Source organism: Trachemys scripta, chromosome 13 (assembly GCF_013100865.1).
Source record: "Trachemys scripta elegans isolate TJP31775 chromosome 13, CAS_Tse_1.0, whole genome shotgun sequence".
In the NCBI taxonomy this organism is placed as follows: domain Eukaryota; kingdom Metazoa; phylum Chordata; order Testudines; family Emydidae; genus Trachemys; species Trachemys scripta.
This window is the reverse complement of record NC_048310.1, coordinates 41,264,757-41,290,048: the sequence shown is the minus strand read 5'-3', so window position 1 is coordinate 41,290,048 and position 25,292 is coordinate 41,264,757. Positions and strand designations below refer to the sequence as shown.

At 48.3% G+C, this 25,292-nt stretch overlaps 2 protein-coding genes and 2 non-coding genes across 6 annotated transcripts in view; 3 read left to right on the top strand and 1 right to left on the bottom strand.

Moving 5' to 3' along the window:
• Positions 1–7,654, bottom strand: part of COG4 (component of oligomeric golgi complex 4) — a 30,863-nt gene extending 23,209 nt beyond the window's left edge. The window contains exons 1-5 of one of the 2 annotated variants that reach the window (XM_034788926.1): positions 7,473–7,654; positions 6,490–6,572; positions 5,254–5,368; positions 3,843–4,017; positions 716–909 (exon numbers count right to left, since the gene is read on the bottom strand). In XM_034788926.1, coding sequence (XP_034644817.1) covers positions 716–909; positions 3,843–4,017; positions 5,254–5,368; positions 6,490–6,572; positions 7,473–7,613 — 708 coding nt within the window. In that variant the 5' untranslated portion in view covers positions 7,614–7,654. Of the gene's footprint in view, positions 1–715; positions 910–3,842; positions 4,018–5,253; positions 5,369–6,489; positions 6,573–7,131; positions 7,436–7,472 lie in introns of those variants that run through there. The other variant, XM_034788927.1, reaches the window with a different exon arrangement.
• Positions 7,655–7,876: 222 nt separating this feature from the next.
• Positions 7,877–25,292, top strand: part of SF3B3 (splicing factor 3b subunit 3) — a 55,393-nt gene continuing 37,977 nt past the window's right edge. Inside the window, exons 1-10 of one of the 2 annotated variants that reach the window (XM_034788924.1) lie at positions 7,877–8,022; positions 11,184–11,299; positions 12,533–12,859; positions 14,004–14,176; positions 15,227–15,368; positions 16,540–16,652; positions 18,056–18,193; positions 19,470–19,573; positions 23,137–23,302; positions 24,131–24,226. In XM_034788924.1, coding sequence (XP_034644815.1) covers positions 11,230–11,299; positions 12,533–12,859; positions 14,004–14,176; positions 15,227–15,368; positions 16,540–16,652; positions 18,056–18,193; positions 19,470–19,573; positions 23,137–23,302; positions 24,131–24,226 — 1,329 coding nt within the window. In that variant the 5' untranslated portion in view covers positions 7,877–8,022; positions 11,184–11,229. The remainder of the gene's footprint in view (positions 8,023–11,183; positions 11,300–12,532; positions 12,860–14,003; positions 14,177–15,226; positions 15,369–16,539; positions 16,653–18,055; positions 18,194–19,469; positions 19,574–23,136; positions 23,303–24,130; positions 24,227–25,292) is intronic. The other variant, XM_034788925.1, reaches the window with a different exon arrangement.
• LOC117886875 lies at positions 13,247–13,326 on the top strand. The gene has a single exon (XR_004648079.1). It is a non-coding gene; the product is annotated as a small nucleolar RNA SNORD111 (small nucleolar RNA).
• Positions 15,560–15,636, top strand: LOC117886876. Its single transcript, XR_004648080.1, has one exon. It is a non-coding gene; the product is annotated as a small nucleolar RNA SNORD111 (small nucleolar RNA).

The following is a 25,292-nucleotide window of genomic DNA, read 5'->3' as shown; positions in this document are numbered from 1 at the left end:
AGAACTACTGTTCTATGCACTGTGGCCTCCTTCCAGACACTCTTCACCCTTCCCTCCCCATTCTGCCCCATCCCAGTTCTCCCTCTCCTTCCAATTCTCCCCACAGGCCTTCCCAGGTCTTCCCCCGTTGGGGCTCTTTCCACTTCCTCACGGTTTTCATAATCGCCCACCACCCATCCAGTCTGGTTCCTTTTCCCTAGAACCACCACAGGCAACAGCACTAGGCACAGCCCCACGCAGCAGCACCTAGAACCGGGGAGCAGGAGATGGAGCCCCTCATGCTAAGTTCTCATTTTCTGGGAGAAATCTGCCTAACCACGAGGGCTCATTTAATCAGATCGCGGCATATAATGGCACCGGAGAAACTGACTGATGTGGCAGTGCAGTAGGGCTGGGAGCAGAGGGGCCACGCTGGCCATAGGCTGAGTGCAAGCAGCACGGTGCTGTCTCTAAGTGAGATAAGGAGGGGGAAAGAAAGGCCAGAGTGAGGGCCTGGGATCTGTGACTGGTCACCCAAAAGCCCTACCTGGTAGCACAAAGAGCAGGGAAAGTGCTGACCAGGCCCAATCTTGTCTCAGAGATTCAACCATTAGTAGATGCACAGGAGCCAAGATCTCATTCCTCAACACCCATGTTGGCAGAGGCCCGATTTTACTCTCCTCTGAGGTGCTCTGGCCAGCCCAGGGGCCACGGCGGGTCCTGCAGCGCCCATTACCTGTTTGCAGAGATACTCTGAGAACTTGCTCAGCCCCTCCTCGTGTAAGCCCAACAGGGGGAAGATCTTGAAGAAACGTTCCACCTGAGGCAGGTCTCCCTGCTTCGTAGCCACGTCAAATTTCTCAGTCACTATGATCTTCAGGCGCTGCTCTGCCTCCTGCAGGAGCTTCAGGTTGGCATCAATTATGCTGCCTGTTCAGAGGGCACAGCACTGCATTAGTACCAGGTTCAGGACCAGGACCATGTAGCTACAGCTCCAAGCTGGCAGTCAGGAGCCATCAAAGCCTGAAAGGAGACAGGTCCCTGGCTCATATTCATTTCTCCCCCCAAACCACCCAGGACCTTTAGCTTAGAGGTAAAAAGAAGGGCGAGAAGGGTGTGTGTATACACAGACTCTTCCAGCTCGGGGGGCTCACAAATCCCTGAGATCATCAAATCCCTGTGCCCTAAGGCCTGGAGAGAAAACCTAATTATGATTAAAACACATTAGCAACTCAGATGAACATCATTAATCCCTCCCTCTCTCGCTATTGGCCCACACCCCCGTATCCGCGGTGCATGGCCAATCAGATGTTCCATTGATATCCCAATGAAATACCATGACATGCCTAATCCTGGGTCAGCAGAGGTGCTGTGAACTGGAACATTGCTGGCCATGTTTATCCTGGTTCTTTAGGAAGTCCCCCCCCCCCACCCAATGAGCACCCCACACGTTTAGCAAGAGGGCAGAATGCATGCCCCCCAACCCACCAATGCCCAGGCATAGCAGATGGGAGCAGAGGGCGGTGGAGAGGGTTAGGACCAGCTAATTACAGAGACATGGAATGGTGTCTGCCAATCAGCGCTCTGGCAGGATGCTGTACAGAAAGGGCTTTACAAATGCACTCTCCAGCCAGTAAGAAATTTCTCTCGGTGAGACTGGATGGGGCAGAGCACTAACGCATCAACTGCTGCACAATTTAAAAAACAAAAGGCGACAAGAGGATTTACAAGCCATTCGGCTCATCCGCGGCACACCCGGAAAGCTTTCATTGCCAAGTGCTGCCTGAGACTGCACCCAGACAGCTGCAGCGTCCCCACAGCTCAGAGCCTCCCCAACTAGCAGCAGCAGGAGATTGGCAAGACTCCGCTAGATTTTGCTGCTGCTATTCAGCACCTTGTGGGCAGCCGGGAAACTGAAAACAATCAGTCTTATTCTGCTGCCGCTTGGGGAAAAACTCAGAGCTGCAGCCCCGGCAGACACTGGAGCTATTCACAAGGACCCCAGAAATGCAAGAGAGGGGAGCAGAAGAGACAGGGCCCTCTTCAAAAGCAGCACATAGGAAAGTCTGAATAATAGAGGGCAGGGAGAGGAGAAAGAGCGTCCCCCCCTTCCAGAAGCCAGAGGGCAAGGAGTCACCCTGAGCTTGGCACTACCACCTGCTGCATCTGTGGTGCAACAGCACAGAATGCTGTCCTGGAGAGACAGCCAATGAGAGGGCAGCTTGAGCCGGGGAGGGGGCTTGGAATCTGCCCAACAGGGGCAGTTGGAAAAAGCAGTTAGATAAGGAGGGAAGGAGAAGCAGCTAGACGCTGAGCAAGCAGATGAACTGGCGCTGGGGTAGGACGTGAGGGGGCAAAAGAAAGGAACAGGAGAATAAAAACAGGGGACTGGGAAGTGAGAAGGAGAAAAGAAAGAAAAATAGGAAAGATTTCAGGATCAAAAGAAGCAGGAAAAAAACCAGATCTGGGAAAAACCTGAAAGGAAATAGGAATTGGTAAAAAGGGAACTGATCAAATGTATTAGGTGTATGTTCAAGCCAAGCCACATTTTGTAGTCCTCAACAATGTGTGTCATGGTTTGTGACTGCCCACACTGACCTAGTGGACTGTCTCTAAAATGCCACTGAAATTCAGCTGCAGCACAAATTCCATGTCTGGTACGTTGCCTTCGTGGTAAATCAAACCTGGGTTGACATTGAGTGGGTTCTGAGACAAGATAATTGATCAAAAAGCTGTATTAGATGAAAACAGATCCCGAAAACAGTAAGTGAGAAGCCCACCCTCAAGGGCCCTAAAGGACATGAATAGAGAGAGGGACTGTTTGAACATCTGTTGAAGGATACAGTTCAAAGGGGCCTAATGGACAAGTGAGGGCCCACAAGGTAAAGAAACTCAATTTGTGCATAAACTCAGTGGAAAGAGGTACACCCTCAAGAACATTGAATCTACAGAGCACTAAAAGTCGAAGAGAAGCAAAGAACAGGACAGCAAGAGTGGAGCTGAACTTACAGCCAAGGAGAAGAAAAGTTGATTCTTCCCTGAAGTGACACAGTCTATTGTTGAGTGATTCTTTTGTTCTTGTTAATAACAATGCATTTAATATTAACTGCAGAGTAAGGAAGAGTAGCATGTACAAGCTCACAAAGATTAACATGCTGGTAACCTATAAGTTATTACTATATGTAGTAAGTACTTGGGACAATTTGGGGGGTTTTCCTTTATTAAGTTCTAAACATTTTAAATGATCCCTTTTGTCTTGGTTTGCATCTGCCTTGCCTCACTGTTAGCATAGCCTAGCTGGGTCACCGCACACAATTCAACTTTATCAGACACCTACAAACCAGTGATTTAACATAAGAAATTAAACTATAGAGCAGAATTCAGGGACAAGCTCCTAACAGGTATTCCAGCAGCCCCAGGGCATCACACCATGATGCTGCACTGGGCCCTCACTGATGAGCATCCTTCCTCCCCTCTTTTCTCTCATGCACCACTGATTAGTGCATTTAGCCCGCTGGTTAGTAAGTGGCTGCCAAGCTCGTCAAGCCCCAAGTCAGTAACTCTACGTGTGTGGCAGTCTGCATAGATTTAGGGCCAGAAGGGGCCATTATGATTATCTAGTCTGACTTCAGTGGCCTTTTCAGTAACTAGCCGCCTCAGCACGTCAGCTTTCCCCCCGGTAATATTTTAACCTAACTATATCTCAGAAGTATTCAGACATTTCCATGTAAACAGCTACCTGCAGGAGCTGCCAACACACCCGTTGGCTTCAAAGTTTCTTTAGCACTGGACAAAGTTAGAGCCTCAAAAAGCAAGAGTACTCAGGTTATTTTACTAAACAGCTACACCTGGACAGCACCTACCTTCCTGGCCCTGCCGGCTCAGCTCAATGACCGATTTGTCCAAAGACAAGTAGCGGTGGATATGAGCAGCTGCTTGTTCATAGTCTTCATTTCTCAATGCTGTTTGAACCCCATCCATGCAGAACTTCAAGTCCAAGATATCATCAGCTCTCTGGATGGCCTGATAGAGGCGGTTCTGCAAGACAAACAGCAGTTAAGACTCCCCTTCCGTGACTGGGCCAGAGAAACAGAACTCGAGAGAGGAGAGAGTACAGCAGGAGGGGAAGGAGAGACGGCTGCCAGAGATGGAGGGGCTACTTCGCTATCAGGTCAGCAACTAGTTGGATGAGAAGCTTGAGCTGCTTGGAGAATTGTGATGGATGACCTTAAAGGAAGAAGGGCCCCAAGTCTGTCCACCCAAAATCTGGATTGTACTCAAGAGCCACCCCTAATTTGCACAGAACAGAGCAGATGACAGCTCACACACCTTTAGCCGAGAGGCTGATCTGCAGATTACAGGTGTCAGCGTGCAATCTTTAAATCTACCTCTGTACAAAGAATATGGCAGGTCCAGACTACAGCATGGACCTCTGAGGTCCATGTCTACCTCCATTGTCTCAACCTATGAGGAGTGAGAAAGGGAGGAACGATATCTGACCAGCTCTGATAAACAGTTTTCCTATTATATTACTTGTACATTGGTACTGCCTAGGAGCCCAAAGGAGGTACCAGGACCCTGCAATGCTAGGTGCAGTACAAACCCAGAACAAATCAGGGCTCAGCTTCGGCTCCTCTCTTCCCACATGCAGGTGAAGAGCTCATGCTCTGTCACGGAGTGTGGGGGATGCAAGGCCCTGCACCCCCGGTTTCCTGCGATTCACCATGACTCTCAGCCAGCCAGTAAAGCAGCAGGTTTATTTAGATCACAGGAACACGTCCAAGACAGGTCTTGCAGGCACAGACAACAGGATCCCCCCCAATTAGGTCCACCTTGGAGTCCCAGGGGAACCACCGCCCCATTGGGGGGTCAGAGCCCCGTCCGGTCTCCCCTCCATTACACCAGCCAGCTCCTGAAACTCCAACTCCCTCCAGCGTCTCTCACCCAGCCACCCCCCAGCTCCTTCTCCAGCCTTTGTCCAGTTTCCCAGGCAAAGGTGTCACCTCGCCTCCAACCCCCTTCCTGGGTTCTCACATTACATGCTCAGGTATCTTCCTTCAAGGCCAGTCTCCCATCCCCCAATGCAGACCGTCCCAGCCAAACCCCCCTGCCTTCCCAGGCCAACACTCCCCACTCAGCATTCAAAGACCACATTAAGAACAGTCCCAGTTCGTCACATGCTCCGCTATCTGTTAAATGCAGTACTTGCTCATCTGCTCACCCACACACAGCAGAAAGAGAGCTCAGCACAGAGCTCCCACATTGTCTCGTTACCTTGGCAAGATCAAGCTGCCGAACTTTACTGCTGACGTTCTCAGCCAGGTTACAAGTGAAGGTGATCATCCCAGATAACTGTCTGGCATCCCCCTCAATCAGCTGCAGGTTAGGACTGGAAACAGATGCAGGGAACATTGGTCATACATATGAAAGCGGATATGAAGTAGCAGTACATTCTGCAATGTATCTCCCCACACAGGCACTTGCATCTGCCAGCACCACCCCTCATGAACTGCTGCGTACTTTCACTGAGGCAAGAGGCCAAATCCAAGAGTGAGATCTAGAAGACAGCAGCACATCCAGGCCTGACCAATGGCCGTCTCCCTTGCAGTAAAAGGGTGTGTGGAGTCGGATTGATGTGCTGGCCTTGTGTTTTGTGGAACTGCCATCTCGTATTCCAGAATCCAAGCTTTTATTAAATAGAATTGAGAATCTAGCTCTTATGGTCATAAAAATAACTTACAAAATGAACTAGAGGTAAGTAGATGCAGTGAAGTCTGCACATGTCTACAGACAGCCTGAAACAACAGAGCTCAAGAGGCATGCTATTTCCATTCAGATAAATTGATGGTTAACTCTTAAGCCTACTGTTAACAATCTGAATGTAATCTTTGTTTACCATTTCACTACTGATCAAAGAAGAGTTAGATGATTATGAAGAACTTCACAATCTATTGTGAATTGGCAGCTCATTTTGTGGTCACATCACAAGAGAGTATCACTATTTTTTCTCACCCCAAACTAATGCTGTATAATTCTTTTTCATGTACCTTTCATTTCAAAGTGCTTTCCAGACAGAAATTGCTTCCCCACACTAAAAAGCAACAGAGGGTCCTGTGGCACCTTTAAGACTAACCGATGTATTGGAGCATAAACTTTCATGGGTGAATACCCACTTTGTTAGATGCATGTAATGGAAATTTTCAGAGGCAGGTATAAATCAGTGTGGAGATAACGAGGTTAGTTCAGTCAGGGAGGGCGAGGTGCTCTGCTAGCCGTTGAGGTGTGAACACCAAGGGAGGAGAAACCCCTGATACTTCCCCACACTGACATGCAGCTTCATCTGTGGTAGAACGAAGCAGCTGCTGAACAGCGTAAGGTAACACTACAAGGAAGAATTTGAGATCCAGTTGACACTACAGCTTGCTTACTTTCTTTTTCTTTTCAAATCAAAGCATCAGATCACATGGTACTAGCTTCACACAAGCAGGATTAAAGTGGTGAACTACTCACCCCAGGCGATGAAGGGCGACTATCTTGCTCTCTATGGTACTCTGTTGTTCCAGGAGTGCCTCCAGCTCTTCCTCCACCCCTTTCTGAAAAAGAAAGCAGCCCCACGTCACTTCATGCCCCTTTCAGACCGATCATCAACGCCACTAGCTAAGAACCAAACTCTCAAACCAGGAGCATGAGCCGAGCAGGGCACTAAAGCTTCTGAGAGTTCAACTCACAGTGCAATCCTTCAAAAGCCCAGCAATCCATCCTCATCGGACTACGCTTACACCCCAGTCTCTTTTCCAAGGCCAATTCTGGGGCAGGCGGGGGGGTCTCTATCATACAACTTTTAAAAAAAGATCACCTCTGCCCAAGGTACAGGTGACCAAGCTGCCTACATGAGGGAATCAGAGTTCAGCAATGTGCTCCGGGGCTTAGAGGATGTGATTGCTGCAGAGGCAATAGAATCAGCCTGTCAGGGCTGTAACAGGTGGTCAAAGAAGCAGTTAACATTGTAGCAATCTTTCCTGGCCATCTAATGAAGTTCTGGCAAAGAGACATCCAGTCTTTCTGGTCAGAGGCTACATCACCACCACATCGGGGGCAGAGGGAGTGGGAATACTTGAATAACATGACGACAGCGGCACTAAAGTCACCTACATAGAAACGGCTGTGTGTTAATTTTGGAAAGTCACCTCCCCCCCCTCAGGTAAGCCAGAGACACTGATGTTTTCCCTCCAAACGAGATGCAGGTGATTCCCTGCAGCGCTTTAGCGAGGCGTCTCAGCAGATCTCAAAGCGCCGTCAGAGGAGGTCAGTGACAGGGCGAGGCAGCCAGGACACCGAGCTGCACTTCTCGCGAGCGTTTCGAAGAACACCTCGCGGTTCTCCCGCAAAGGAAAAGGAATCAGATCGGGACCTCTTCTCCTGTCCCAGGGACCCGACTCCCGGAGGGGGCGCGGGGCAGACCCGGGACCCGGCGCTGGGCGGAGCTGCCCCACCTCCTCCCCGCACAGGCGGCTGTAGGCGGCCTCCAGCTCTGGCAGGTCGGTGAGCGAGCGGATCCGCTCCATAGACAGTGACGAGGCGCCGCCGCCTCCTTCCCCCACTGGCAACCTCAGGCCCGAGCCAGCCGCCGCCATCTTTGGTTCCGGGTGACACCGTCACTTCCGGAAGAGCCGCCGAGGCCCCGGCGGTGCGGTCCGTTCGGCGGTTAGGGCTGTCCTAATTGGTGCCTGAGTGGCGCATGCTCGCGAGGCCTCTCGGTTTGGGTTGGCGACGCGGAGCGAAGGTCTCCGGGGGGCCGAAAGCGGCGGGATAGGAGCCCGGCTGGAATTGCTTCGTCCTTGTGTTGGGTTCGTTCAGGCGTTGAGCGGACAGCCTCGCGTCGCGCGCGCCGGGCCCGTCGGAAGCCCCTGGGGGCGGGGCACGGCAGGGCGCGCGCTGGATCGATGGCGGAGCGGGTTGGCAGGCTGGCGGCCTAGGGGGAGCGAGCGAATCCGCCGCCATCCCGCGCGGTGAGAGCCGCCGCAGCCTGCGCCGTAGCGCCGGGTAGGGGAGCGCGACGTGCGGTGACTGTGGGGCGGGGTATCGGCCGCGCTGGGCTCCGCGAGCGCGCCCTGTAACCGTCCTGGTTCTGCGGCCCCTTCCGCTCCGGGCGGGGGAGGGGAGCGCGGGGAGCCCTCGCGGGAGGGGAGGGGAGGTCAGGTCGTGCAGACGGAGGTGAGCGCAGGCTGTACCGGCGGGAGCCGCACGTGGGAAGGGGAGGGGGCAAGTGGGGGGAGTGCGCGCGGAACAATGGGGAAGAGGGGAGCTGAGCATTGAACACCGGTGGGGAAAGGAAGCAAGACGGGGCTGGGGTGGGGAAGCGGCGAGCCTTAAATATATGGAGAGATACCTCTGTCCTAGAGCTGGAAGGGACCCCGAAAGGTCATCGAGTCCAGCCCCCTGCCTTCACTAGCAGGACCAAGTACTGATTTTGCCCCAGATCCCTAAGTGGCCCCCTCAAGGATTGAACTCACAACCCTGGGTTTAGCAGGCCAATGCTCAAACCTTCCTGCGCTATCCCTCCCCCCTTCCTTCCTTCCTTCCCTCCCTCCCTTTTTGAATGGCCTTTGGGTGCTTTGATTGCATGTGTCTGCCTGGTGCTGTTCCTGTGTGTGCTGCCTCACAGTGAAGAGGTGACCAATCTTGCCTGACTTTTGTGTTCCCCGGGAGAAGCCAGGCCTCCTCCATAAACAGGGTGACTCCCTGGAGGTGCCTGAAGACAAATATTTCCGTGGGAGGGTGCCCTTGTTCCTCCAGGGCTTTATTAAAGGGTCCCTAGTAGCTTGAAAATCGAGTCTGCTTTTAAGAATAGCTGCAGGCGCTGAGTCACTGCTGTGTTTTGTGGTTTTATTATCGCTGGGAACTATTTTGTTGTTGTTCTAAACGTTTTTCTTTCCTCTGTTGCTGTGTGAAAGACCCACACACAGTGGAATCTTGGTCTCCCCTGGGGAAGTGGAACTGACCACACAAAGGGTGCTGAAATGCACAACCGGAAAATAATTTTTAAAAATCTCTGTGTTTTTAGTTGTAATGTCTTAGGTGCTGCTTGTAACTATCATAGGTTACAGACTTCCCAACAAGATTGTAATCATAGAATCATAGAATATTAGGGTTGGAAGATACCTCAGGAGGTCATCTAGTCCCACCCCCTGCTCAAAGTAGAACCAACACCAAATAAATCATCCCAGCCAGGGCTTTGTCAAGCTGGGACTTAAAAACCTCTAAAGAAGGAGATTCCACCATCTCCCTAGGTAACCCATTCCAATAGTCACTCGGTCCCTAGTCTGTAGCAGTGCATGGGATTCTTCCTTCCAAAGTGCAGGACTCTGCACTTGTCCTTGTTGAACCTCATCCGATTTCTTTTGGCCCAATCCTCCAATTTGTCTAGGTCACTCTGGACCCTGTCCCTACCCTCCAGCGTATCTACTTCTCCTCCCAGTTTAGTGTCATCTGCGAACTTGTTGAGAGTGCAATTAATCCTGTCATCCAGATCATTAATAAATATGTTGAACAAAACTGGCCCCAGGACTGAGCCCTGGGGCACTCCGCTTGATACCGGCTGCCAACTAGACATCGAGCCATTGATCCCTACCCGTTGAGCCTGACAATCTAGCCAGCTTTCTATCCACCTTATAGTCCATTCATCCAATCCATACTTTAACTTGCTGGCAAGAATACTGTGGGAGACAATATCAGAAGCTTTGCTCAAGTCAAGATATATCACATCCACCACTTTCCCCATATCCACAGAGCCATCCACAATCTTTATGTTGTCTCTTTAATTTAGATGGAAGCTGCTGCCCCTTTCCCCTTATCTACCGGTAGAAATAAGAATTTCAGGCTGGGTTTCTACAGTACAGGGCAGCCAGGGTAAACTGCTCTAAGCCACAATTTTCACTGGTACAGCTTACCCCAGTTTCAAGCAAAGGGTGAACTCCACTGATGAACATAGCAGCTTTGCTTGTCTATGCTAGGAGTTTGTGTTGTATTGCCAGCTGGCCACTGATGGCTGTGATCTGTAACCAGTGTCTCATTTAAAATGATGCCATCGAGGTTGATGAGCTTAACATTAAACCTAACCTATTTTTAATTTTTTTTAAATGAAGCCCAGATTTAGTCTTTCCTTCCTGTCAGCACTTCCAAACAAGAGCTGCAGTATTCTTGTCCATTACCTATAAACCCAGGGACCTAGAGAATGGAGCACTGAACTGAAAGTCAGGAGGCCTGGGTTCTTTCCTTATCTCTTGATCTTGGACAAGTCACTTCACCTCTCTGTGTCTTAGTTTCTCCACGTGTAACATGAGAATAACACTTGCTTCCTCTGTAAAGTGCTTGGATTGCTACTGATGTGGCATTATTAGTGGTATTATTAAATCCCCAGAAGCAGGAATGGAGTAAAAATACACAGGGAACCAGGACTGAAGTCACTTTTGACAGCTTGTCCTTGCAAGAGCGTAGCCAAGGGCCTGTGCAATTTGTGCTTGTCACTCAAGTCAGGTGCCTGCAGAATCAAACAAAGCTAGTATGTCAGTTTTTATGCAGCTCCTAGTCTGTCCTAAACTTAGATTGTAAATTGCATTAAAAAATCACTTTAGGCTAATAATTTCTGCAACAAATTACCAGGTTTATCCTTCGTTCCTTCTAAATGAGTGTGACATGGATGGAAACGTCAGAGTCAGCCTAAAGGACCAAAAAAAAAAAAAAAAAGCTGACCTGCTATCTTTGTTTAAAAAGGAACTAAATGTCTTTTAAAGTGAAATCCCTAAATAACTAGAGTAGGAAGCTAGGGCTTTCAGTGAATAGCTGACTTGATCTAGTGGACTGAGCCATGGAATGAAGAACCAGGAACACCCAAGTTCTAATCTTGGCTCTGACTTGGAAGTTTGTGGCTTTGAGCAAGTTTTCCTATTGTTAAAATAGGGATAATCTCATGAGTACAGAGAAGGCTGGGCGGAGGGGGGAGTCCTGATTCATCAGTGTTTGTAAGGTCCGTGAATGTTGGCCAGTTAGAATAAGATGATTCATGCAATCTCAAAATTGTGTCTGGGGCACAGAAACACAGGCTGTTAATGCTGTTCCTTTGGGCTGACACAATGTACTTTTTTAATGTAGATCCTGTTTTGCATAAGGCATATTCTTAATTTTTGTTGCTGTTTTGTTCACAGCCGACTCAATAAGTGAGACGCATGAGTGAAGTGATCTGTCGCCACCATGTTCCTTTACAATTTAACGTTGCAGCGAGCCACTGGCATCAGCTATGCCATCCATGGCAATTTCTCAGGTAATCTCTGCTCCCCTGACTAGGGGACTTTCAGGCTGAAGCAAAGAAGATCTTTTCAGTTATAAGCTACTTAGCTACAGTATTAGTTTTTCATCGAGGTTCCGCTCCTATTAGTGCTGCTACCTGGGTTGACTAAGAAGCTGCAATTTGAAGGAAAGATTTGGTCTTGAGAAAGAACTTGGATCCAGGAACTTACAAGTTCAGATCCTGGTTTTCTCACTGAATTTGTGGGGCCTTAATTAAACCATTAAAAAAAATAACCCCATATATATATGATGGGGGCTAATTTAGCTACAACGAATCAGGAAAAAGATCTTGGAGTCATCGTGGATAGTTCTCTGAAGATGTCCACGCAGTGTACAGAGGCAGTCAAAAAAGCAAACAGAATGTTAGGAATCATTAAAAAGGAGATAGAGAATAAGATGGAGAATATATTATTGCCCTTATATAAATCGATGGTACGCCCACATCTCGAATACTGCGTACAGTTGTCTCCTCATCTGGCACTAGAAAAGCTTCAGAGAAGGGCAACTAAAATGATTAGGGGTTTGGAACGGGTCCCATATGAGGAGAGATTAGAGGTAGGACTTTTCAGCTTGGAAAAGAGGAGACTAAGGGGGATATGATAGAGGTCTATAAAATCATGAGCGATGTGGAGAAAGTAGATAAGGAAAAGTTATTTACTTATTCCCATAATACAAGAACTAGGGGCCACCAAATGAAATGAATAGGCTGCAGGTTTAAAACAAATACAAGGAAGTTCTTCTTCACACAGCGCACAGTCAACCTGTGGAACTCCTTGCCTGAGGAGGTTGTGAAGGCTAGGACTATAACAGGGTTTAAAAGAGAACTGTATAAATTCATGGAGGTTAAGTCCATTAATGGCTATTAGCCAGGATGGGTAAGGAATGGTGTCCCTAGCCTCTGTTTGTCAGAGGGTGAAGATGGATGGCAGGAGAGAGATCACTTGATCATTACCTGTCAGGTTCACTCCCTCTGGGGCACCTGGCATTGGCCACTGTCACAGGATACTGGGCTAGATGAACCCAGTACGGCCGTTCTTATGTTCTCTGTGCCTCAGTTTTCTGATCTATAAACTGGATACTTGGAATACTCTGGAGGTTGTGAGACTTGCTTTGGTGATTAATGTTTGAAAGGCACTTTGAATTTCCTGGTTTTTACATCTCCTAACTTATAGTTGGTGATAAGTTTCTCATGACTTTGGCTTCTTAGGAACCAAACAACAGGAAATTGTTGTTTCCCGGGGGAAGATCCTGGAGTTGCTCCGCCCTGATCCAAACACAGGGAAAGTACACACCTTGCTGACAGTGGAAGTGTTTGGAGTCATTCGTTCCCTCATGGCCTTCAGACTGACAGGTGGAACCAAAGATTATATCGTGGTGGGTAGTGATTCGGGTCGCATCGTTATCCTGGAGTACCAGCCTTCCAAGAACATGTTTGAGAAGATTCACCAGGAAACCTTTGGCAAGAGTGGCTGTCGCAGAATCGTTCCTGGCCAGTTCTTGGCTGTGGACCCAAAGGGCCGTGCTGTCATGATCAGTAAGTCAGTGGGGATCTGTACTGGCCCCTTAGTTGTAGCAGTTAAAGAAATGAGTGGGGGAAGCTGATTCTCCTTGGAATTGTTGCTTTGCCTTTTCCTTACTTCAAGGATGACCGTTTTTGCAGCCTGCTTCTCAGCTGTAGTCTCAAGTGCTTTTCATGCAGGCATTTCATTCAATTCCAGCCTTTGGAATGAAACGTCCAGGTGTTTGGAATTGTTCCTACCTATTGTCATGATTGCACAAATGAGTACCAAAAATTGGGCCAAAACAGTGTTGGAAAGAAACCTGCTCAGGTAGTGGTCAGCAAAGAACCCATTTGAGGACGATGATTGGAAAAAGGGAAGTTGGGATGCAGACAGCCCAGTCATGGTGCAGCCAGCGTCCTCTGCCTGAAATGATGATATGAATTCATGTCTCTTCTCTGAGATTACCTATGGAGACAGCTGTGCATTTCTGATCAGGCCCTACAGGTATAAACGCTTAGATTATTCCACCTTTCAGGGTTTGCATTACCAGGCAGCTCAACAACTCTATTCTAGTGAAAATAATGACAAGACTGGCTTGGACGGAAGCTGCTTGCTTCCTTTTAACCTGAAGGTAGCATAGTACAATTCACCTGTTATTCAGGGTGACAGCTGAGAGCAGGACTTGCTCAGTAAATGACTGTGTGCGCTGTGTATCAGCAAAGAAACGCATACCTCAATTACAGTGCAATTTGGGAGGGTTTCCATGGGACTGTTTCCCTTTCGTTTCATAGCTGCTACTCTTTCCTCATCTGTTAGCTACTGTGGCTGCATGTTTTGCCAAGGAGTTGGGCTCCTCAGGCAGATACTGCTGCAGATTTTCGCCTGCGAACTGAACATACCTTGAGTTGCGGTTTGCGTGAGTGGAGCTTAAGAAGGTCACCTGCACGGTTAACCTGTGCCTGAGTCACTGAGTCATTCTGAAAGATTTTAAATACTGCAGTTAGGAAGTTGACATAAACTTAAGTGTGATAGGGAAATTATGGGACAAGATGTTACGTTTCTGTAACCCTGCAAGGCTGTCAGTTGGCAGTTTTTGTGCAAAGGCTGGTGCCGGTGCAGTTGTCTTCAGCTTTGCGTCCCCAATCTAGGTATTTTATGCATTGTTGTTCCCTGCAGGTGCCATTGAGAAACAGAAGCTGGTATACATCCTGAACAGAGATGCAGCTGCCCGGCTCACCATTTCTTCCCCACTGGAAGCCCACAAGGCCAACACCTTGGTCTACCACGTGGTGGGAGTAGATGTGGGGTTTGAAAACCCAATGTTTGCTTGTCTGGAGATGGACTATGAGGTAACCAGGGACGAGGTTCTTGTCTCTTACCCTACTCTCTCTGCTCAGCTAGTTCGGTCTCCTTCCTCTCTGTCCCTTCACCTAGTGTGTCCACTTATGTCAAGCCTTCTCTGCCGTGCTAGCTGTCTGGGACAACCTCCCTGGGTCTCTGCGCATTGACTGTCAGTCTCAGTGCCAGTATTAGCTGAAATCCTCTTAATTGCTTGGTCCTTCTGTTACTAAACTGTGAACTACAGCCCTCAATGCTCGTTTTGTATTTTCGTCTCACTCTGGCCTTTGCACTTCATTCCAGTGCTACTGTTCATGTTTAGAACTGCCTCCCTCTGCTGCAGCAGTACCCCGCCCTTCACTCGCATTTCTCTTCCAAACACACTTCCCCTCTCAAGCTTTCAGTTAGCGATCCACCAGAATTACCGCCCCAGGTATAGCGGCATTGTCTGTAAACTCATTGAATCGGGAGTCCTCTCTCTTTAAGTTGTTACAGCACTGAGCATATTTCTGGTGTTCAGGAAATTAATAATGGTGGTGCATTTTGGGAGAGAATGTGCATGAATGATTTTATGCAAAATAAAATTGCGTGTCATAGTGTAACAACTATGCATTGTGGTTTCAAATGTGCCCTAGAATCTCTTCCGTCCCGCCAGGGGGCTAGTGATACCATAGCTGGCAGCTAGGGGAACATTGAAAATCAGTGTAAGGTGTTTCTCAGCATATCTAGCTGCAAAGGCAGCTGTTTTTACAGTTACGTGTTGCAACTAACCAGCGCTGCCTATGTGTCTGCCTCTGACAATAATTCTACCCAGTTACTTCCCATTTGCTGCCTGTGGTCTTGATCCTTTGAGGTGCTGTGCCTTCAGCTTCCATTGACTTCAGTGGCAGTGGTGGATGCTGAATGCTTTTCAAGATCGAGTCCTGTGTTATCTTTGAATTGCTGTTGTGGTTGTTAATGAGTATAACACCATTCCAGAGACTTCATAAGATTTCTTTTCCTTTAAATGTACAGATAATGTTGCTGGCTGTAGACAAAATATTTGTGCACTATTTTTCCAGGAAGCTGACAACGATCCAACGGGAGAAGCAGCAGCTAACACCCAACAGACCCTGACATTTTATGAGTTAGACCTGGGTTTGAACCACGTAGTTAGGAAATACAGTGAACCTTTGGAGGAGCATGGCAACTTCCTTATAACAGGTACTACCCTCCCCATTGCCAAGTCACTGCCCGTTCTCCCAGCAAAAAGACAGGGGAGAACATATTGCACATTTGGGGAGGGGGGTGTCATAACCTGAGCTGTTTTCCTGCTCTTCGTTGGGCCTGGAAGTCAGGTGAAAACTAAAAATTCTCATGTGCTACATGGAATTTTGAAGAGTTTGATTTTCTTGCAGCCTGAAGTGATGAGTTTTTCATGTCTCTTCTCTGAGATGTATCCTGGAGATAGCATTTCACTCTGATTGGGCTCTGAGGTGGATCCTGGAGATAGCATTTCACTCTGATTGGGCTCTGAGGTGGATCCTGGAGATAGCATTTCACTCTGATTGGGCTCTGAGATGGAAGTATTTGAAGGCTTCCATTGGGAAAGGGTGTGGTTTAAAAAAAAAAAAAAAAAAAAGCTGGAGAATGAGTTTGCCAGCTGACAAAATAAACAAATGGAAATACAAACAGAGTGGTAGCTCCATGTGATCACAACTTGATTTCAAGAGCAGTTATGGGCTAACCTTAAGGTTTGATTTTGGGGGTGGGACTTTGGCCTGCTCTGCTCATTGCAGAGGTTAGTTTGGAGTTTTAGAATCCAGATTCATTTGAAGACCGTGATTTATGGTACAGATACCCAAAGGGTGTCCCAAAGGCTTAATGCTGACTGGGCTATTCTGCAGTTCACTGTATCTTATATGTGTCCTGTGGATACTGTAGGCTAGTGGGCTCCAGGGCTCTGAACACTCAGTTTGTGGTTTTTATTGCTGGTAATTTCAGTTTCTGAGAAGGAAGTACCAGGAGATCATGTGGGAACCTGCTTCTTGTGATTTGCAATAGCAGATAAATGCATGTCAGATACATGGGGTGACTGGGGTTGCCAGTATGGTGCCTGAGCATCTCAAAGGTTTGGGTTCATTTATGGGACTGGGTGAGAGGTGTAAAAACGAAATATTAGGCAGTTGTTTATGACCCCCAAAGTTTCATTCTCCATCCCAAACTCTGCCTTATGCAGATAGAGAAGCCTATGCTTGCAACCCTGGGTCTTCTCCACCATAAACTGAAGCAGGTGTAGATACATCTGAGAATATGGAGTGGAGATTATCCAGATTTCTTTTGAGCAACAGGGCTTTTTCTCTTCTCTTAATGAAGTTTCCATCTCATCCCTTAGTTCCTGGTGGCTCCGATGGTCCCAGCGGGGTGCTGATCTGTTCTGAAAACTACATCACCTACAAAAACTTCGGTGACCAGCCTGATATCAGATGTCCCATTCCTAGGAGAAGGGTGAGAATTTCATCTCATGCCCTGCTTTATAGGCCTTTTCTTTAAATGTTCCACATGGACACTTAATATCAGCTTATTTGGAGGGACACTTTTGAGGAAGGCGGTACGTAGTGATTGAAAAGCTGTGGAGGGAAAGCCTGCCTTACCAGCCAGTCATGTCATCTGTACGGGAAGGTTTTGGAGTTTGCCTGTAGTCTGACGTGATGGGTTGAGTTCATCTTGTCTCTGAGGTTTACCCTTGAGATAGTCCTTTCTCTCTTACCAGGCTCTGAGATGGCAGCACTGGTAGTATGAACCATGATTTATATGGCATGGTGGGAAATATTCACCCTAGTACATGAAGATGAATTCCACAGCTGCTCTGTTCCACTTTGTGCTGTTTCCTTTTAGAGGAGTGCATAAAAATAGCCATACTGGGTCAGACCAAAGGTCCATCTAGCCCAGTGTCCTGTCTTCTGACAGTGGCCAGTGCCAGTTACTTCAGAGGGAATGAACAGAACAGGGCAATTATAAAGTGATCCATCCCTTGTTATCCAGTCCCAGATTCTCGCAGTTGGAGGTTTTGGGACACCCAGAGAATGGGGTTCCATCCCTCACCATCTCGGCTAATAGCCACTGATGGACCTGTCCTCCATGAACTTACTAATTCTTTTTTTGAACCCGTTATTCTTTTGGCCTTCACAATATCCCTGGCAACGAGATCCCCAGTTTAACTGTGCGTTGTATGAAGAAGTACTTCCTTTTGTTTGTTTTAAACCACGGGTTCTCAAACTGGGGGTTGGGACCCCTCAGGGGGGGTCGCGTGCTGTCAGCCTCCACCCCAAACCCCGCTTGTTCTCCAGCATCCATAATGGTGTTAAGTATATAAAAAAGTGTTTTTAATTTATTAGGGGGGGTTGCACTGAGAGGCTTGCTATGTGAAAGGGGTCACCAGGACACAAGTTTGAGAACCACTGTTTTAAACAAAGTAGGCTGTAGCTAGCTGACACTGTGTCGCATTGGGCAAGTATGACCAAAGCCCACACACAGCAGATGCCACAGGTCAGTTCTATATGGCTAGTGACCCTTGTGTACCACAATTGGTTTTGCAATGTGTGAGATTGTCCATCTGGGGGGGAAAGGGGTAGGAGGGAGAATACCTCACAGTTTTGGCTCTTCTGAAAAACGTCTGTCAGGAAGAATCAGCTTTCCTGAGAGCATTACGGATGAGTCAGGAGAACATTGGGAAGGGGTATGCTATGCACAAAACCCTTTCCAGATGCTATAGTCCCTCAAGCTTTCCCTTTTGCTAGGACCATTGATCAAGGGGAGTATATCCTGCCTTGCAGGGGAATGGCTTTGCTGAAAGGTGATCTTTCCACCTCCAACATTTATAAACCTCTGATTTATCTTCCCTGTGACAGAATGACTTGGATGACCCAGAGAGGGGTATGATTTTTGTCTGCTCTGCTACACACAAGACCAAATCCATGTTCTTCTTCCTGGCCCAGACAGAGCAGGGAGATATCTTCAAAATCACCCTAGAGACTGATGAAGACATGGTAGGTTGATTGAGGAGGAAGCTACTTTTACTTCTTGAAATATGTCCTTGAGAAGCTTTCCCATCATGCTGCATTTTCCCACTGTGATGATACTTAGTTTAAAGCATTTTCCCCTAATTCAAATGATTTTTAAGTTAGTCTCTAGCTGTGTGTAGAGACGAATGACTCTGCATCTATCCTATTAGCTGACAGCTGCCGTAACTTGCTAGTTACCACGTGCGCAACACACAGACAGAAGGTGACAAGACTTAGGTTGCTAAGTCACATGGGCACTTTTAAAAATGTTACCCGTGGTCCCTGCTCCAAATGGCTTATTCCAAAACATGGCCCGGGAGATTCTACCACACAGTTCCCTAGGACAACAGATTCCAGAGTGCAATGATCCGTCTTGATCTGAGCAGCCATACTTGGCTGCACCTATGGATTGAATATGGGGGTGCCTGCAATCTGTTCAGTTTTATGCAAACTAGGTGCAGTCAGTTGGGCAGAGTTTGGCCATCCCATGTCACACAGCTTTTTCAGCTGAGATAACAAACTCTCCTTCTGAAACTAATAGGAAAAAATGAGAATTGCTTTGTGCTGCCAGTCACTGCTCCCCTGGCCATCCCGCCGCATCTCTGTGCTGCAGTGATCCCATTTGTGGTCTCGGGGAAAAAACGTCTGAAATGTCACTAACCCCCATTGCCTTTAACGTGACAAACTCTTCCCAAAAGTGTCATGATAGAAGACTGTGTTGGTTTAGTAGTTTAAGACTGGCCTCAGGCCTTTCATAGGAACCATTACGGCAACTTCAGGTCTGTCCAAACTGTAAGTGGCCATTCTAAGAGACATCTCCCCAATCCTCTGAGTGAATGACGTGGATGCCAGGTGGGAGTTCTCTCTTTCTCGGTAGGACTGCTGAACTTTTTCATGTCTCTCGTAAGCCTTGAACTCAGATTCCCATGCAAAATAGCCTCAAGAGTAAAGCAGAAAGCCTGGGTTGTGTTTACGCTCAGAATGCCATCCAGTCTGAACTTGGGGAGTGAAGGCAGCTGCCCTAAACTATCGATAAGGCGAGCGCTCTTGACTGTGCTCAGTCACTGCTCATTTCCTTCCTCTGAAGGTAACTCCAAGGCAGTCTTGTAATAAACTACAATCCCAAATGCATCAGTTCCTGTATCTCTGAATGGGAAAGTGGGCTGCGCTTTTGTGTGTGAGGGGACATAGCCCATCTCCAGAGAGGGACTGAACTGAGCTGTCTCACTCACCGTTACTCCTACCTCTCCGGTGCTTTCAGGTGACAGAGATCCGACTGAAGTATTTTGATACTGTTCCTGGGGCTGCTGCCATGTGTGTGCTGAAAACAGGGTTCCTCTTTGTGGCATCTGAGTTTGGAAACCAGTGAGTAAATCATTTCATTTCCTTCATGTGCCCTGCTGAATGTTACTGGTACTCTCATTAGCATGACAGAGTGCTGTGGCCGTTGGTAGGCTGTGTAAAAAGACAGGGGCTCTCCCTTAACGAGTTGATGGTCTAACTTGTCCAAGTGCATTGACCACAGCTTTTAAGCCCATTCATGTATCCCGGAGAACCTCCTCGGTATTGATCGGCTTTGTGGAAGTACTCGTAGATTGTCAGATCTTTGGGGCAGTGTTGTGGTGCTACCCCAGGATACCCAGGATTGTGAGGCCTCTCTCTACCACCTGCCTTTAGCACCAGGGAGCCTTGTCTGTGCATGCCAGGGGTCAGCTCCCTGACTCCACCTTCCACAGGCAACATAATCACTCTCCTCTCAGCCTACACAGACTCCACTGTCTCTCGGCAGATTAGCAATAGGCAAACTCCACCCCCTGAGCCCTCTGCGCGTCTCCCTAGAGTGTCCAGCCACTGGGCACTCGTGCAATTACCAGATCCACTGTTCCCAAAGGAACAGTACACCCCAACTTCACTTTAGACTGTTCTGCTTAATTCACAGCACTTAGATTTTGTTATAGCGGAAAGAAGGATAAGTTTATTTAAGAAAGAACAGAGGTTAAGGGAATAGAAGTATTGGAAACAATTGGTTACACATCAAATAAAATCAACCTGCATTCTGGAACCTAGAGTTAGTGAATAAGGTACTTTCCTGTCTAATAAAGTTTAGCTCACCCCATGTCTTTGTCACAGCGCTTCACAGCCCTGGTTGGCTATGATCCTCCATTCGTAAGACATGCACTTGGCAGCATGTCCCCTTGGTGAAGGATCCAAGGCATACCTTAGTACCCCCACATAGACCCCTAAAGTCCATTGTCTTCACTCCTAGACAGGAGACACGCACACACACACACCCATACTGTTCTTGTTTTCCTGCAGCTTTTCCTCTCTTGAGATTTTGCAATCTTGATTAGCCTGGAGGCTCAGTATGCAAATAGATTTGCATTGTGAGGCATACATACACATCGCCAGACCGAGAGAGAAGTGTCTCTTTCATCTTGCTTGAAAGGAACCTCTTTATCCTAACTCTCAGATCTTAAGAACAGAATTTCCAGCATCTGTACAAAACTCCTTAAATATTATCCCTTCAGGCATTTCACTGTGATGATGATGATGACTACTGAGCTATTGGCTTTTGGTAGACACCGTACGTGCCACCCTTTGGTGAATGAATTTGCACATACCAGACCAGGGGGGTGGGGGTCCTGTACCCCCTATGCATCCCCTCTATACCCTCAGCCAGTTGACACCAAGAGATCACAGGCAGGGACTGTCTGTAGAGCACCCAGTGCCATGGGTTCCTGGACCAATTGGGGATTTTGAAGGATGGATGTTGGTGCATAGGAAGTGAGAAGCTGTTCCACATGTATTGCCAAGAGCAAATGCCTGGGCAGACAGTGAAGGGAATTGGAAGCTTGTTTAAGCAGGTGTCTGATCAGTTTAGATTTTGCTGCTACCAGATGCTACCATCAGACACGTGTCCATCAATTAACTGTTTTTGTCATTGCTCATGGTAGTGAATTTTTACCTTAACTCCCTTTCATTGGTGTTTAGGTTTGTCTACTTTCTAATCGCACAAAAACTGAACACCCTTTCCCTGCTCCTTCTCCGAGGCCCAGTCCCTGCCCACTCCATCCCCCTTCCCTCTGTCGCTCACTCTCCCCCAGCCTCACTCATGTTCACTGGGCTGGGGCAGAGGGCTGGGTGTGGTCTCTGGGGTGGGCCCAGGGATGAGGGGTTTGGAATGCAGGAGGGGGCTCTGAGCTGGGGGGTGGAGCCGAGGGGTTCGAAGTGTGGGAGGGGGCTCCAGGCTGAGGCAGGGGGTTCAGCTGTGGAAGGGAGTGTGGGCTCTGGACTCGGGGTGTAGGTTCCAAGGTGGGGCTAGTAATGATGTGTTCAGGGTGTGGGAGGAGGCTCTGGGCTGGGGCAGGGAGTTGGGGTGCGGAGGTGTGTGGCATGCGGGCTCCAGGAGGGAGTTTGGGGCAGGGGGTTGGAGTGCAGGCTCTGGGATGGGGCAGGAGGTTGGGATGCAGGAGGGGGTGCGGGCAGCGGGCTTCAGACGGCGCTTACCTTGGGGGGGCTCCCTGGAAGCAGCGACATCTCCCTCGGCTCCTAGACATGGGGGCGGCCAGGCAGCTCTGTGCAGTGCGCGCACTGCCCCTTCAGCTCCCATTGACCGCGGTTCCCATCCAATGGGAGCTGCAGAACCAGCACTCAGGGCGGGGCCAGCACACGGAGTCCCCTGGCCGTCCCTCTGACTCAGAGCCAGAGGGACGTGTCACCACTTCCGGCAGCCATACTGAGCCAGGTATGGAGCCTGCCAGCCCCGCCAACCGGACTTTTAATGGCCCGGTCAGTGGTGCTTATCGGAGTCGCCAGGGTCCCTTTTCGTCCGGGCTTTCCATCGAAAATCAGACACCCGGCAATCCTATTTGTTAGACCAGTGTACGCCTGTCAAAGGACCAAACCATGTGAGCTTGGAAATAGTCTCTAGTGTCTTTGTGGCCCACTCTCAGAAGCAAATGTGACATTTTACCATGACTGGTTTTCTTTTTCAATAACGACACTAGTTATTCTTGCATAGTAGAAGTGCTGTCAAGCACTTTTGTTTCATGTTTTGATCAGCCTTTACAGATGTTATAACCTGTAGGGGCATGTTCTCTGATGTCTTGAGTATTTAGGTTTTGTTTCTCTGTGTGGCCGATTAAAGGTTTTGTTTCAAAGTTTCGTTTGCTGTAACCTCTCTTGGTCCAGAGTTTTACAAGTGATCCTAAGTTGCACACACAAAATTCTGTGCATTTCCACACAGTTACCAGAGTTGTGTATGCAAATTTGGGGTTAGCGTTCATGTAGTTTAGTACCTGAGTTTCCAAACATGTCTTGCAAGCTCCTGTAGAGCCAGCCAGCAGGTGGAGCTCTAGGCAACTAACAAAAGTCTAGCCGTTAGCTCTGAACAGAGCAAACCAGAGTAAAAAGAACACAAGAAACAATTCAATCTGTCTTTATGGATCTGTTTTCCTTATGTGTGCAAAACTTGCTTATTTTAATACTCTAGCTTATAAGACAGGGTAGCAGGTGATTTTTGAACACCTAGAAAATAGCATTTGTTCCTCCCTAAAACATTCAGACTCCGGTGTTAGCCAGGGGTCTTGGTCTTCAAAGATTTAATCATTTAGCTCTTCTTGCTATGAGACAGGAAAATCTAGGAGCCAGGAGTGGGGTGAGCACTGAGCTGTCCAGAGTCTTCTGCCAAAAACAATGATAAAGTCAGGAAGTCAGAACCGGGCAAGAGCTTTAAAAATAGCCCCTAACTCTTTGCCACTCCTTCCTCTCCCCAAGAAAACAATCCCTCCAGGTGAGAGTTGAAATAGCTAAGTGTTCTGTGGAAACAGTACTAATTCTCACTCACCCTTCACCCACACTGAATGCATGGCTGAACTGTAGCTGTAGTTTGCTCTGACTATGCTGTTGTTCTTGCCTTGTGTCTGAAGTTACCTGTACCAGATAGCCCATCTGGGAGATGATGACGAGGAGCCGGAGTTCTCCTCCGCCATGCCCCTGGAGGAAGGAGACACTTTCTTTTTCCAGCCACGACCACTCAAGAACCTGGTGTTGGTGGATGAGCTGGACAGTCTGTCTCCTATCTTGTTTTGTCAGGTATGTCATCATCTGTGAACACATGGTCCTCCCCTTTCCCACCAACCTGCCCTCTGGAGATGTAGGGCCGTTACAATTGTGTAACCACAGAAGCAGATCAGTGTATCATCCATTGTGCTGCTAAGTCAGTTGGTCTTTGAGGTGCCTTACAGAAGTGGAAACTCTTTTCAGAGAATCCGCTTAAAATGGAGAAAGAAAAGCACAAGTAATGATCTCATTTCAGTCTTGCTCTGGTTATTTGCCTGGGTGTGACAGTGCTGCAAGCACTGACAGAAAGGTGGGTTCGCTAAATCCTGAACCCTGGGGGAAAATGACAAGGTGTAAAGCTAAATCTCAGGATACGGGTGTTTGCTGAAAGGGTTATTACCATTCATCAGCTCCATCGGGTACATATATACACCTCAACCCCGCTAGAACACGCGTTTGGATAGAACGTGGTAAAGCAGTGCTCCGGGGGGCTGCGCACTCCGTCGGATCAAAGCAAGTTCGATATAACGCGGTTTCACCTATAACGCGGTAAGATTTTTTGGCTCCCAAGGACAGCGTTATATCGGGGTAGAGGTGTACCTGGTGTTTGGAAATGGGGTGCAATGCACCAGCCCAGTGCTTGCCCTCTAGCATGACTGTTAAACAAGGCCTTGTGTATTCTGCAGCAAACTTGACCTAAATTTTGTGGTTCTCCAGTGCAGCAGACGGGATGTTCTGTGGCAGCGTCAGTTACGTTAAACTGCTGAAACTTCGTTCAGAAAGCAGATTACAGGGCAAACGTTTGAGGGTTTTAGTTTGTCTCCTTGTACATGTTGTGTGACCCACCGTTCCTCTGTGCAGATAGCGGATCTGGCGAACGAAGATACGCCCCAGTTATATGTGGCCTGTGGACGGGGACCTCGGTCATCTCTGAGGGTCCTAAGGCACGGACTTGAGGTAAGATCCCCAGAGGCAGCTCCAGAAATCCACAACAGGAATGTGGAGTTGCCCTTCTTGAATTTATGGCGGGGTGCTCATGATGGCACTGTAATTAAACAATCTGTCCTTGGTGCAACTCTTGAAGGGCTTTGTTCTTTTACCCTTTTCTACCAAAGTCCCTGTGTAAATATAATTTCTTCTTCAGACTCTACAATCAGTCCCTGTTGTCCAGTCATGAGGGTTGTGGTGCTGGAATGTACAGGAGTGATACCCATAGGTTTTCCATTGACCTGCTACCCTGTAATCCCTGAATGTGATCATTTTAGGTGTGTGAACAAATGGAATTAAGAGAGTCAAGCTAGGTGGGGGACCAACTTCGGCTGGTGAGAGAGAGAAGCTTTCGAGCTTTGCAGCGTTCTTTAGGTCTGAGAGAGGTGCTCAGAGTGCCACAGCTATATACAAAGTGGGACAGACTGTTAAGCATAAGGGGTTAACGCTTTTTGCTGGCAACTATTTAAAATGAAGTAGGCAATTAACATCTCTGCAGACCTAGGACAAAGGAGAGTTAGTGGGTTACAGAGTGTTGTAAGGTGCAACATGTCTTAACTCCCACCTTGTATGTAGCTGTGACGCTCTGAGCACCTTTCGCAGAGTTGAAGAATTGCTCTGTGTAGCTCGAAAGCCTTTCTCACCAACATACCCACCTTGTGTCTCCCGTATCTTGGGACCAACCCAGCTACCCTAGCATGCAAACAATGTATGGAATTGATATTCTTCCCCAGAGATTCTCTGGGTCCTTCTCTGATCCCTAACTCCCCATCTGGTGGAACCCAGGTCACAGCCGCTGTCCTGGCCAAGAATGGATGGACCAAGCCGCTCAGCCTGCGGTATCACTCCATGAGATGACATGAGTCACTTTTCTCTCTGTGTCTGGTGTGCTGAAGACTTTGCCTCAACAACATTTCTAGTCCAGGGAGTGAGAGTGGGAACTGAGAACTGCCCTGGGTAGCTGTGCAGACCATTAACCGCTAGTCACTGTAATGCTTCAGTGTTTGACTGGGGTAAACATCTGTTCATCTGAACC